General features: G+C 47.8%; 1 protein-coding gene across 1 annotated transcript; it reads right to left on the bottom strand.

The window, feature by feature from the left end:
- Positions 1-1,314: 1,314 nt before the first annotated feature.
- Positions 1,315-12,222, bottom strand: ngfb (nerve growth factor b (beta polypeptide)). The gene is made up of 3 exons (XM_067234151.1): positions 12,114-12,222; positions 3,215-3,873; positions 1,315-2,401 (listed from the first exon to the last, which is right to left on the bottom strand). The coding sequence occupies exon 3, from the start codon at positions 2,388-2,390 to the stop codon at positions 1,755-1,757; it is 636 nt and encodes a 211-aa protein (XP_067090252.1). The 5' UTR covers positions 2,391-2,401; positions 3,215-3,873; positions 12,114-12,222; the 3' UTR covers positions 1,315-1,754.
- Between the last annotated feature and the right edge of the window lie 1,651 nt (positions 12,223-13,873).

The raw sequence follows: 13,873 nt of genomic DNA, 5'->3' as shown, positions 1-13,873 counted from the left end.
TAGGTTGTATCCAAATAGTGCACATCCTACAGTAGGAGATCAAGGATCAGAAGTGCGCAATTCGCCAGTATTTTGGTGGTCAGAGTCAAATAACCGTATTTACTGGGCTTAGTAGTGATGTTTCTCTACAAGATGTTTTCTCTGCCAGCATCTTCAACCTCTATGCGTGCCAGAGCGTTTGTCGGATTGTTGCACTTAAAATATTAACATCAACATCATAAGAAAATCTTAACATCGCCGTGCGCTAGACTGTTTCAGTCGACGACACTGTCCTCGATTCAGATTGTGGTTGAATAGTCCTAGGTGTCAGCCGATGTTTCTTTAAAAGAAGGTGTTGATAAGCGATGTAGGCCAAAATAAACCGCTCCGTCATGCAGGCTGGTATCTATGGTAACCTGATGACCGAAGAAGAAATAAATGAAGGTTGAAACTGTGAATTTACATCCGGATGCCACACTTCAGCAACCATGATTTGATGGTGTAATTTAAAAAGTTTCAGTTATGCTGACTAAAATAATCAACATATTCACACTGATTGTGTGTGTTTGTCGGTCAATATGACCTGTCCTAGATTCAGATTATGGTTGAATAGTACATAGGCTATTGTATTTGATTATTTCAACCATTAAACCGTCCTCACAAATCTGAACGAAAAAACTCAATGATAAATGGGCAGGGAGCACTGTAAATAACACGATAATAGTTTCTGAGGCCTGTGCTTAATTGCAGTTAGCAGGACACCCAGAAGGGCGCGCTGTAATACTGACTGGTGTAGTTGTGTTGTCAGAACTCCCTCTTGATATCTGCTTTCTGTGTATTGAATGTTCCCCCTCATATCTTCTCGCTGCCATTTTATTATTCTATTACACTCCAAAGACTATGTGAAGAAAACTCGAAATGGGTTTCTATGTAAAACTCTGTTTTGTGTAAACCAATCTTACAAGTACAGACCCTAAATGATCCCGAATGTTTACCTTCCTTATAATCATCCATGTTCTTATAGGTAGCTCATGATAGGATGCCAGTTATGTGAACACTTTCCAGTCCTAATCCCAAGGTTAAGAACTACACTTCTGATTTGGGGACAAACTCATAGAGCATTTGACTGCAGATGAAGAGATCCAAGGTTCAAATCCCCTTTGGATGAAACAGTCTACTAAATAAACATGTTATTTTAATATTTTAAGTGTGTGAATGAATAATAAATACAATATAAATACTTCTGATGATACCAAGATGATGTTCTGTCTCCCTGGAGACACACAGCAGGCCTGAGGCCTAGAGAACCAACCACATAGCCTTCTCTGCACGGACTTCAGCGTTTAATAAATAACAACAACAGCATAACAAACGTCTGGTTTACAGTATGTACATGCAGTCCTTGTACGTATGAACAATGATGACAAGGATCTGTAGCTGTCCTTTAGTTTTGTATTTGTGTGTGTATCTGTGTGTAGATCTCTGTGTGTGTGTGTCTGTGTGTATCTCGGTGTGTGTGTGTATATGTGTGTGTGTGTGTGTATATGTCTGTGTGTGTGTATCTCTGTGTGTGTGTGTATATGTCTGTGTGTGTGTGTGTATATGTGTGTGTGTGTATATGTCTGTGTGTGTGTATCTCTGTGTGTGTGTGTATATGTCTGTGTGTGTGTGTGTATCTGTGTGTATATGTGTGTGTGTGTATATGTCTGTGTGTGTGTATCTCTGTGTGTGTGTGTATATGTCTGTGTGTGTATCTGTGTGTGTGTTAGCATCGGTCAGTGTTTCCATGACTTGCGGCTTAGCACACACTCGCAGGCCACGTTGATGCGTATGAGCCTCCAGCCCACCAGGTTCTGGAAGGTGGTGAGCGCACGCACAAACGTGTGTGAGTTTGTGCACAGGGAGTTCCAGTGGCGGCCGTCGATGCCTCGGCAGCCTACGCGCCCGGCCCGCTCGCTGTGGCAGATGGTCTCGAAAAAGAACTGCTTCTTGTTGACGTTGTTGATCTTCACGTCTGGCAGGACCGTCACCTCGTTGCCCTTGATGTCTGTGGCGCGGGTCTTGTTGCCCACCCACAAGCTGATGCTCTCGCACACATTGAGGGGGCCTCTGGACTCGTGAAGCGGAGACTCCGCCCTCCTCCTGGCCCTGCCCCCAGGCCCCGCCCCCTGGCCGCCCGCAGGCCCCGCCTCCGGGGGCTTGTCGCTGAAAAGGACCAGGGGTGAGCGGTAGCGCCGCTTGGCGAAGAGTTTGGGGTCGATGGTGGGGGCGGAGGTCAGGTTAGGCCCCTCCTCTTCCTGCGGCTGCAGCTTGGAGGCAGAGAGACAGGCGGACGCCCCTCCCGTGGTTACCATAGGGACCGCAGCCCGGGCGCCGATCACAAGGAGCAGGACCAGCGTGAACGACTTCATGGGCTCGCGACCTGGGACACGCGTACACACACACACACACACACGGGCACACACACACACACACATGGGCACACACACACACACACATGGGCGCACACAAACATACACAAACACACACACACACGTGTTTTTATACATCGGTAAAGAGTAGCGTCATCCCATAATGAGCTGGAAATGCCATACTGTCAAACACTTCGTTGTCTTAACAACTTATTGTCCTCGACTGGCAAGTGGGTTCCCTAATTAGACGACTGTTTGATGCAGGGAGAGCGGAGCGCTGTCGTGCAGACAAACAGCCTGTCTGTAAACACGCTGTGACAGAGCTAACTCTCCTGATCACTGATCACACGACAGCTGTACTCTGTCTCTCGCTGGAAAAGACAGCTCATACGTGCTAATTAGCATGCTAGCGCATGGCTACATTTACATTTAGTCATTTAGCAGACACTCTTATCCAGAGCGACTTACAGTAAGTACAGGGACATTCCCCCCGAGGCAAGAAGGGTGAAGTGCCTTGACCAAGGACACAACGTCATTTTGCACGGCCAGGAATCAAACCAGCAACCTTCTGATTTCTAGCCCAATTCCCTAACCGCTCAGCCACCTGTATGATCTGTGGAGTTGGTAGAGACCTCCTCTGTGCTTCCAATCATTCAAGCAATATCACTCAGGAGGGTGTGTGTGCGCTATGGGGCTATGAGTATCAGCACAGCTCTGGTTGCAGGTGTGTGTACACCTGGATGAGAAACAAATGTGTGTGTGTGTGACAGTAAGTGTGTGCCTGTGTGTGTGTGTGTGTGAGTGCCCTGTGGTACGGTGCCTACCTGAGCGGTGTTTCCAGGTGAAGCGCGGCCCTCTGCTGGGCTCTCAGAGGTTGTCTTCAGAACAGCTGGTGTCCCAGGCTCCAGCCATCAGCCCTGACTGGGGACCCCCGCGCACCTCTCTCTGGTCTGGTCTCTCTTTGGTCTGGTCTGGTCTCTCTTTGGTCTGGTCTCTCCCTGTTACCTGGTGTGGTCTGGTCTCTCGCTGGTCTGGAATGGTCTCTCCTTGCTACCTGGTCTGGTCCGGTCTCTCTCTGGTCTGGTATGGTGTCTCCCTGGTCTGGTCTCTCTCTGGTCTGATCTGATCTGGTCTCTCCCTGCTACCTGGTCTGGTCTCTCCCTACTACCTGGTCTGGTGTCTCCCTGGTCTGGTCTCTCTCTGGTCTGATCTCTCTCTCTGGTCTATCCCTGTTACCAGGTCTGGCCTCTCTCTGGTCTGGGGTTCTCTCTCCTTCCTCTGGTCTGGTGTCCCTGAATCCCTCCACTGCAGCCCTCAGCTAAGCTCCGCTCTCTCCTCTGAAGAGTCTCCTTCTGTCCCGCCCCGTCCTGTGTCTCTCTCTTCAGTCTCTCTCTTCAGTGTCCTCTGTTCCCTGTCAGCTGATCTCTCCTGGCTCCTCTCAGGCCTGCTCTGCTGAGCTCAGCTCAGCATCGTAACAGGTAGTCTCTACAGTGTCGTGGCAGAATTACAAGAGAGAGAGAGAGAGAGAGAGAAGGAGAGGGGGGAGGGAGAGGGGGAAAGAGAGGGAGAGGGGGAGGGGGAGGGGGAAAGAGAGGGAGAGGGGGAGGGGGAGAAACACAGAGACCATGAACCAGCTTGTGGGATCGTCATGTAAACACATTCTCAAGTGAGAGAAATGACCAGTGAGTGTTTCATATCCTCCTGAGACAGCAATTCATCCATGTTACAGAGTAACTTAGCAACCATGTTGCCCTTTGTATTTATTTACCTTGTCCAGTTGAGTGGACATCTGCGGCCTTCTTATGAAGACCTTCGTTTTAGTCACGTAATTCTAGTTAGTTGCAAAAGTATAACAAATAAGAATTGTTGTGACATTTCTTCCCTTAAAATATGTTTAAACATTTATGTTATGTAAAAAGTAAACATTTAAAAGTCCCCCCCCCTAATCTCCGGAGGATATTTACATACACACAATACAGACAGAAATACAACACAGCGAACCATCAGAAACATAAACTAGCAAACATTTTTGTTCTGCCTAGCAATGCAGATTTAGGCTGAGTCAGGCTAATTGCAGGATGGAATGAGCGCAATGCTGGACCACCCAGCCCTGGTGGCATTCTCTAAGGCCCTGTGGCCTTCAACTATGCACAGCAGTGATGTGAGGAAAGTCTTACGAAATGTGACCAGAGAGAGTAGGAGAGTAAGAGAGGGGGTAGAGGAGGGAGAGAGAGAAAGAGAGGAAGGGAGGGGGTGGGAGACAGAGAGAGGGTGAGGGGGACAGGGAGGGGGGAGAGAGAGGGGGAGGGACAGGAGAAAGAGAGAGTGAGAGAGAGGAAAAGGGAGAAGGACAGAGGACAAATGGAGAGAGAGAGATGTGAAGCCCACAACAGAGCCCTCATCTCTCCAACACCTCGTTAGTGTCAGAGCGTGACTGTGGTGGTCTCAGTCCAGGATGATGTATGACATTAGACTGGGCCCCTGTGTCCCACACGGACACTCATGCTCTCTGTTCACAGTCCAGCAGGACAGATTGGGGATGGGTACAGCTCGGTGGTTGAGAGTGTTTGACCGTAGTTCCCCGGTTCAAATCCTCCGTGTCACTTTGGGTTAAACCGTTAGACCAGAAGTGCACAGTTCTAACTGGATTTCTGTGGTTGTTGCCAAGGAACGGTCTATATAGTTGTACAGTTGTTGTCTAGTGCAACAATAACATAGTAACAATGACAGGATACTTTACACTGTCAGTGTAGATCCTGGGCCGTTCCCCCTCGTCACTGGACAGGCCTGGCCCACACGTTTACATGCTCTCCTGGTTCAGAACAGCCCACCCACAGCCGCTGACCCAGAACTCATTAGCTCTAATGGACTCCCTTTAACCAGATCCACCCGCCGTGACGGACAGGCAGACCGGCGACACACACAGTCCACCGTCTGCAGCATGGGAATCATCGCCCCCCCCCCCCCCCCCCCCCTCTCTCTCTCTCTCTCTCTCTCTCTCACACACACTCTCCCTCCTTCTCTTCCTCTTTCTCTCTCTCTTTCTCTTCCCCTATCCTCCCCTTTCCCCCTCCCTCCATCTATCCACCCTCCCCTCTCCCCCCCCCCTAACAATGTCCAAGCTTCATTCACGTGGTGAAAGTCACACGCTGGCCCTGGTAACCCGAGCTTGGCTCTCCCAGCCATGTGGATCTGAGGTGACTGATCTCAGGGCCACCTCTGGCTCCGAAAGAGCCGCTGCTCGCTGCGGTTGTGGCGGCATTCCGTGCGAAGCCACTCTGGTGAATGAAGCGTCTTTGTGCTGGATTGAAGCCTGTGTGACTCCTGGTACTGAGAGACAGATAGGATTGTTATTGTAGGAGCTGCCTTCAGTACACACACTACACACACTACAAAATAACCCTCGATCAAAACATCGTACACCTCGCTGAAGGACTGTTTAGTTTATATGTGTGTTTGCGTCAACTTCTGTGTGTGACATAGTGTACACACACACACCTACGTAATCACGCATCATGACCTGGTGTGTTGAGACGGATGCCTTGATTAGTCTTTCCTGTCCAAACTGTGGGGTGCTTCCTGTAAACGTTATTATAGTACAGCTGGTAAATGACACATCTTCAACAGGTGAAGACTTTCACGACTGATTCACACTGTTGTGTATTTTGTCTGACTGTGTGTAGTGTTTTCATGCAATCCCTGTGTATGAGAAGATATGACTCAGACCTTGAGGATAGTGCATGACTCTTACAGACTCTGTTTCTGTCCACTAGATGTTCATTGTTTTGTTTAACTTTGTTGTGAAATTACATTTTGACGTATTTATTCTCACTGAGACACACATAGTCCAGGATATTGTCTGTGTTAGTAGGATGTCCACACATTCCATCTCACAGCAGGAGGACAGCTCACACACTCCAGAACTCTCTCAGCATTCTAGAGGACAGCTCACACACTCCAGAACTCTCTCAGCATTCTAGAGGACAGCTCACACACTCCAGAACTCTCTCAGCATTCTAAAGGACAGCTCACACACTCCAGAACTCTCAGCATTAAGCAGAACGTCTTCTGTGTTACCACTGTTGACTCACAGTTGATTTCGTAGAATGACGATAAGATGTGCGGCTTTCCTTGTTGGCCCTGCTTAACGTTTTGCTAGAGTTCAACACCCAGTCAATTCAACTGAACTTTTCGTGTAAGACAGGAAATCATCTTGTTTTCTTAATCTTTAGCCTATTTGAAATGATAACTTTAATCAAGATGGACATTTATTCATTTTTTGGCAGCTGCACTGTCTGACGATTTGTGCCTAAATTACCAAATTACAGAGCTGTGGTCGTTCCAGTTTCAAATTCCACCCCTTCCACTCCTTCCTCTCTTGGCATCAAAAATACCCCTAAGTTCCTCAGCACTCAAGAATGCGTTTATCTACAAAACATATTTTAATTCTAATTCCACTTAGTATTGATAGTTTATGTACCCTTAGTATAGTTAGACCACATATTTAAATGTAAGATTCCTATATGTTTAATGTATGCACCTTCCTGCCAAAGCAAATTCCTTGTCTGTGCAAACTTTCATGGCGAATAAACCCATTCTGATTCTGATTCTGATTCTGATTTGAAACTAGGTTCATATAGTTTGTTCTCAAGTGACCTTTAAATACAAGTAAACAAAAGACAAATGATTAGTGATACCTGACTAAGACTGATTGCAGTTTATTTAGTGTGTGGAGGACTTTAAGAGAGCAATACATAATACATCTTTTTGTTATTGTTACAAAGTTCTTATCCGATGGGCTCCCAAAATGGTTTTATTTGGACGGAGGAATACGGCTTTCAAACAATTAAACTTCAATTTTTTTAATCTCCTGTGAGAGTTGACCCTCGTCATCTCTGACAATTTAGTTAGGATCTCCCTGGAGGACAATTAGAAACTGGCAAGACGTTTATGACACTATGAAAGGGGTTCTACAAATCCAGTTTCATCAGATTTAAACTAATGAAAGTCAGGTTCCATGTGGAACTTTGCCACAAGCGATTAAAATCGTGATAAACATCGTGATAAAAATTGCAATAAAAATCCAGTTCACCAAGAGAAAGAACTTGACCGTCCCAAAGGGTCCACTCTCCAACAACATGTAACGTTTTTATCAGGAAGTACTGAGCCAACACTCACAACTCTATCATCCGTAACTAAGCGACCATGAAAATGACTTGTATCTCTGTGCAACCCAGACTAAACATCTCTTTGTGGTGTGTTGAAGTGTGGGTCGTTGTGTTCAGCCATAAAAACTGCAGAGCCGTCGTGGTTTCCCCCTATTATCATCTCGAGTTTATGAGATTGATACTGTAGATAAAATGTAGGCTGTAATGTAACAACGCGATTAGATCTCTCGCCTGGTTGTGTTCATAGTGCAGCTCTTCTCACAGAATATGCAGATTTATATTATGTCTCTTGGCACGTATACGACTGCCTTCAGATCCTCTAAATATTGAAAATAGATCCCAAGGTTAACGGTGTACATCTACTGGTGTGGAACATTGATGGTGATTGCCCCCTCCACACAGTCACACAGGTCTGAACTCTGAACTGAGAGATATACAGCCTTCTCAAGAATCGCAATTTTCTCAGGAACCGGCCTTTGTCACCACCCTCCAAACTGTGAGACTTTCCAAACTGGAGATCATTAATAGGCTAGCCTATTCACTATTTGTACATCACTCAGGATAAAAGCGTTTGCTATATGGGAGAAAAAAACATTAGACCATACACAATGTATTAATGGTGGCAGTTTCATGCCAAAGGACTGAATTGCAGTAATTAGTGTCTAAACCTTGTAACTTAAGCCTGGTTTATGCTTCAATGTCAAAAGCGTCTGCGTAGGGTTAGTGGACGCCGCAGAGAGCTGCACAGGGCCGCACAGGGCCGCAGAGCAAGGCCACACAGGGCCACACAGGGCCACCCAGGGCCGCAGAGCAAGGCCACACAGGGCCACACAGGGCCACCCAGGGCCGCAGAGCAAGGCCACACAGGGCCACACAGGGCCACACAGGGCCGCAGAGCAAGGCCACACAGGGCCACACAGGGCCACCCAGGGCCGCAGAGCAAGGCCACACAGGGCCACACAGGGCCACACAGGGCCGCAGAGCAAGGCCACACAGGGCCACACAGGGCCACCCAGGGCCGCAGAGCAAGGCCACACAGGGCCACACAGGGCCACACAGGGCCGCAGAGCAAGGCCACACAGGGCCACACAGGGCCACCCAGGGCCGCAGAGCAAGGCCACACAGGGCCACACAGGGCCACACAGGGCCGCAGAGCAAGGCCACACAGGGCCACACAGGGCCACACAGGGCCGCACAGGGCCACACAGGGCCACACAGGGCCACACAGGGCCGCAGAGCAAGGCCACACAGGGCCACACAGGGCCACCCAGGGCCGCAGAGCAAGGCCACACAGGGCCACACAGGGCCACACAGGGCCGCAGAGCAAGGCCACACAGGAAGGCCGCACAGGCTATGTGCACCAGCTCAAAAATCTGGAAGCGTGTAGCTACGCGCACGCAGACCGCAGAGCCGCACAAACGAGGATTGGTTGGATGGCGGAGGGAGGAGTTACACAGAGTTGGGTTTCTGGATAAATTTGAAATGCGTCTCTTCGTCCATGTTCGCATCTGCCGAACAAGCACACTGCACTTTTATCTACCCAGTCGGCCTAAATGAATAGTCATGACAAAAATCCCTATATATATGATTTGAGGGGCTACCCTGATATTACGGTATGTATGTAGTTGCAGTGCATTGTAATCAGAAGCAGCTTGTGTGTCCTGGTCCAGCTGAAGTGCAGGGCTGTGTGCATCTCAGCTCCTCGGGACTGTACAGATGGAGACGGAGTCAGATGGCTGAGCGGTGAGGGAGTCGGGCTAGTAATCTGAAGGTTGCCAGTTCGATTCCCAGCCGTGCAAATGACGTTGTGTCCTTGGGCAAGGCACTTCACCCTACTTGCTTCGGGGGGAATGTCCCTGTACTTACTGTAAGTCGCTCTGGATGAGAGTGTCTGCTAAATGTAAATGTAAAATGTACAGAGGACCTGTTCTCTGAGACCCACGTTGTCTCTACTTTCTGTGGTATACAGGAAGTTCCTGTGGTATACAGGAAGTTCTACCAAGCGACCCCGTCACCATCTTTGTGAGTTTAGACCCACACGGACAAAACGCCTGATGTAGGATGGGCTGTCGATGAGGGAAGATAGCTGGAATACATTTTTTTTTTTTATATCATACTGTTAAAGTACACTACATTTTAACCTTTGGAAACTTTTTTCGCAAATACTTCTGTAATTTTTTTTTCACCTACACAGTGAAAGGAGAGAAGAGGAGAGAGGATGAGTGGCGAGATGAACAGAGAAGCCTATAACAGAGAAAAGTAGAGCAGAGCAGAGTACAATAGAGTACAGTAGCGTATAGTAGAGTTCTCATCAAGTACTCATCAATGATGCAAAGGTTTTTTTTGTAACTCGACACAAACCAAAACTTTTTTTTACGTTTTCTCCACACACAACTCCACCCTAGTTTTGAAAACTTTTGTTTAAAACCTTTTCTGATTAAAAAATAAAATAATCCAAAATTATTTGTGAAACCTTTGGAAACTTTTGTTTCGAAACTTCTTAGATTTTTTTTTCAACCTTTGGAAAAAGAAATTATTCAGAGAAAAAAAATGACTTAGGGAGAGGAGGAGGAGGAGGAGGAGGAGGAGGAGGAGGAGGAGGAGGAGGAGGAGGAGGAGGAAGAGGAAGAGGAAGAGGAAGAGGAAGAGGAAGAGGAAGAGGAAGAGGAGGAGGAGGAGGAGGAGGAGGAGGAGGAGGAGGAGGAGGAGGAGGAGGAGGAGGAGGAGGAGGAGGAGGAGGAGGAGGAAGAGGAGGGAGATTACAGGTCTAGAGAAACCTGTTGTCCAGCCCTGCTCCTAACAGGCCAGGCAGAGGGGTGTCAGACGAGGAAAGAGACATTACACCTCACTCCTGTAAGACCAGACACCTCAGACATACTCATGTTCTGGAAAGATCTGAAGGACGACTCACCTCACAACAGCTGAGTTGATGGTGGTGACTGACTGACGTATACAACTGCCTTCGGATCCTCTAAATATTGAAATGAGCTCCCATGGTTAAACGGTGTACATCTACTGGTGTGGAACATCGATGGTGATTGCCCCCTCCCACAAGTCAAATAAACGAGTCTGAACTCTGAACTGAGAGATATACAGCCTTCTCAAGAATCGCAATTTTCATTAATCATTAATAGGCTAGCCTATTCACTATTTGTATGTCACTTAGAATAAAAGCATCTGCTATATGTGAGAGAAAAAACCTGGCACAGGTATGCTGGTGGGAACTTGTATGAACAGGTGGGGTTTAGGGTAGGTGTGTTTGATGGTTCAGGCACCAGGGGTAGCAGTGGGCTATGTGAGAGAACATCTGGAGGGAGTTTTTTTTCTCCAGCTCATTAGCAGGTCATTACAGCTGGAAATATTTTATGTCTGACACAATCGTTGATTTGTTGATTTGTGTTTTTGGCGGGCTGCACACAGATTTCTGCTGAAAAGTCCGAAATATCATAACAGAAAGAGAAGGAGGAGGGCAGGAAGAAGAGGAGGAGAAGGAAAATATGGAGGAGGGAAGTTAGAGGAGTAGAAAGAGGAGGTGGGGGAGGAGGAAGAGGGAGAGGACGAGGAAAAGTATAATGAGGAGGTGGGTGAGGAGGAAGAGGAGAAGGAGGAGGGATTTCTGGGTATGGCGGGAAAGCACAACCAGTAAGAGAAAGTGTTCAGTCTCAACACCAATAAGCGGCCATTCCAGGAATTGAAAACACAGCCTTGGACAGACACATTTGACACAGCTGGGCCTATCTGACTTGACTTTCTAACCATGAAGCACAATTATAGACACCAATATAATAAAATATGAAAGTACCACTACAATTACTGAATTTGGAGTTATACCATAGTTCGTCAGCAGAATATGGTTATAAAGTGTGTGTAGGGTTCAGAGTTAATTGTTCCCAGTGAGGACACTGACTCAGTGACACTGGGTTCCCGGTGTGGTCTAGTGTGGTTTGAAGTGAAGGGGACACTCAGTCTAGTGTGGTTTGAAGTGAAGGGGTCACACAGTGTAGTGTGGCGTGAACAGTTCCTCTCCTGAGTAGAATGGGGAAGGGCTGGGTCTAGTCTAACAATTCACAACAGGATCTAGTCCTACTGTTGAAGTCCTCTCAAACTTCTTTAAGTTTTTCCATTCAAGTCCTTCTTTTGTTTAGTTTGTTAGTCCTTGCCTAGCTTCCCCATGTTCCTCGCCTCCTCTTAGTAAGATACATTCTGATACAGTCTGATAGCATTTGACTACAATGCTTCGGATTATATTACATCACAACTCAACTTTTGGGCATAGTGACCAATCAGCAAACAGATGTGTTAAACAGGCTTGTTTGTTCCCCTGTGAAGACTATCTCGCTACGCCCACTCTGCAGACACATCCAAAAAACACACAACTTTGTGAACCTTGCAGTAGAGCAAGCGTTTGCAGCGCGACCACACAGCACCGAGAACAGGCTGATCCGAAACACACTCCACTCACTCCATGCAAACAGCTCCCGGGTCTGACCGATGAGAGACTGTCCCACGAGGCATGGCAGAGCTCACAGGGTGAAACCAGTATGAAGCCACCGACCTGATCTCTCTCCCGTCATCCACGTGCCAGTTGGGGGGCTCAGGGAACAGCTGAAGGGTATTCCAGAAGGCCTCGTATTCCAAAGGATCAGAAGAAGAGAGTGTGCTGGTTCTGTGTGTTCTCCTTTGGAAGTTCAGCTCAGACTCCTGCACTTGTTTGGAAAGTGATGGTTGTTAAAGTTGGTGAGAGAAGTCCCTCGGACAGCACTACTTTCAGTTGAGGGAAGCCACGGGTCCTAGTGCCTGCCAGGTTCACTCCAAATGACTGCATCTGGCAGAGAAGTGCTGGAAAGGATGATGGTGATACTGTGTGTGTCAATCATCAAGTGTTTGATGTCATTGAGTTACAGATACATGGATTGGATTTAGAGTGAAGCACACGCAATTTTGTTTTCATCCTTCTCAACTATCAACATTTTCCACCCTGCCAGGAAGTTGTAGTTATCTAAGTGAAAGTTACAGAGGATGAGAAAGGAGAATTACTACAATGACTGGTATTTTCACACAAGGTTTCTCTGGCTTTACAGATTGGAGTGTGTGTGTGTGTGTGTTTGTGGGGGAGTGTGGTTTGTGTGTTTGTTTTGTAATGGGGTTGGATGTGGTGTGTTTGTGTGTGTGTAGGAGTGGGGGTGTGGGTAAGGTTTGTGGCGTGTGTGTTTGTGTAGGAGTGGGGTGTGTGTGTGTGGGAGTGGGGTGTGTGTGTGTGTGTGTAGGAGTGGGGTGTGTGTGTGTGTGTGTGTGTGTGTGTGTGTGTGTGTGTGTGTGTAGGAGTGGGGTGTGTGTGTGTGTGTGTGTGTGTGTGTAGGAGTGATGTGTGTGTGTGTGTGTGTGTGTGTGTAGGAGTGGGGTGGTGTGTGTGTGTGTGTGTGTGTGTGTGTAGGAGTGATGTGTGTGTGTGTGTGTGTGTGTGTAGGAGTGGGGTGGAGTGTGATAGTTGGGGGTTGCAAGACTCCTGTTCCTCAATTTTTAAGTTTTTTTTAATCTAGTTTTGTTATCATCATGAGTGGCTGTGTTTCTTCCCCTCCAGATGTTTATGAGATCATTGAGATGCATGTTTATACAGTTCAGACCCTTTCCAGGGGTAATGGAGAACTTGGGTCTTTTCTCTGTTACATGACTGAACACTTGGAACGTTCAGATGTGTTCCCTTTACGGGAGCTTTTGTCTCTGCTGAACTGTCTTACACAATGCAGTGCCTCCTCCTCTCTCCTCATCTTCTCTCCTCCTCCTTGCCTTCTCTGTTCACCTCCTCTACCTCTTCCTCCTCTCTCTTCTCCCTCCTCCTCCTCTCTCCTCTGCTCTCTACCTCTTCCTCCTCTCCCCTCCTCTCTCCTCCTCTCCCCTCCTCTCTCCTCCTCTCTCCTCCTCCTCTCTCCTCCTCTCCCCTCCTCTCTCCTCCTCTCTACTCCTCCTCTCTCCTCCTCTCCCCTCCTCCTCTCTCCTCCTCTGTCCTCCTCCTCTCTCCTCCTCTCTCCTCCCCCTCTATCCTCTACCTCTGCTCTCTAACTCCTCCTCTTCTTTCTACCTCCTCCTCTGCTTTCGTCTCTTACTCCTCCTCTCTTCTCCTCCTCCTCTCTTCTCCTCCTCTACCACCTTCCCCTCTTCCTCCAGAAATCCAAACCGCGTTTTTAAGAACTCACACGAATTTGAACGTACCAGCTCATATCCCTCTGTGACATTTGATTCCCATGTGTTTGTGTTTTGCCTCTAAAGACCGTCTGGTTCCCAAGGTCCTGAAATTGCTTCCCATTTGCAGTGGTT

The sequence above is a fragment of the Osmerus mordax genome, chromosome 1 (genome assembly GCF_038355195.1).
Source record: "Osmerus mordax isolate fOsmMor3 chromosome 1, fOsmMor3.pri, whole genome shotgun sequence".
Classification (NCBI taxonomy): domain Eukaryota; kingdom Metazoa; phylum Chordata; class Actinopteri; order Osmeriformes; family Osmeridae; genus Osmerus; species Osmerus mordax.
The sequence above is the reverse complement of the archived record's forward strand: the minus strand, read 5'-3'. Positions and strand labels throughout refer to the sequence as shown.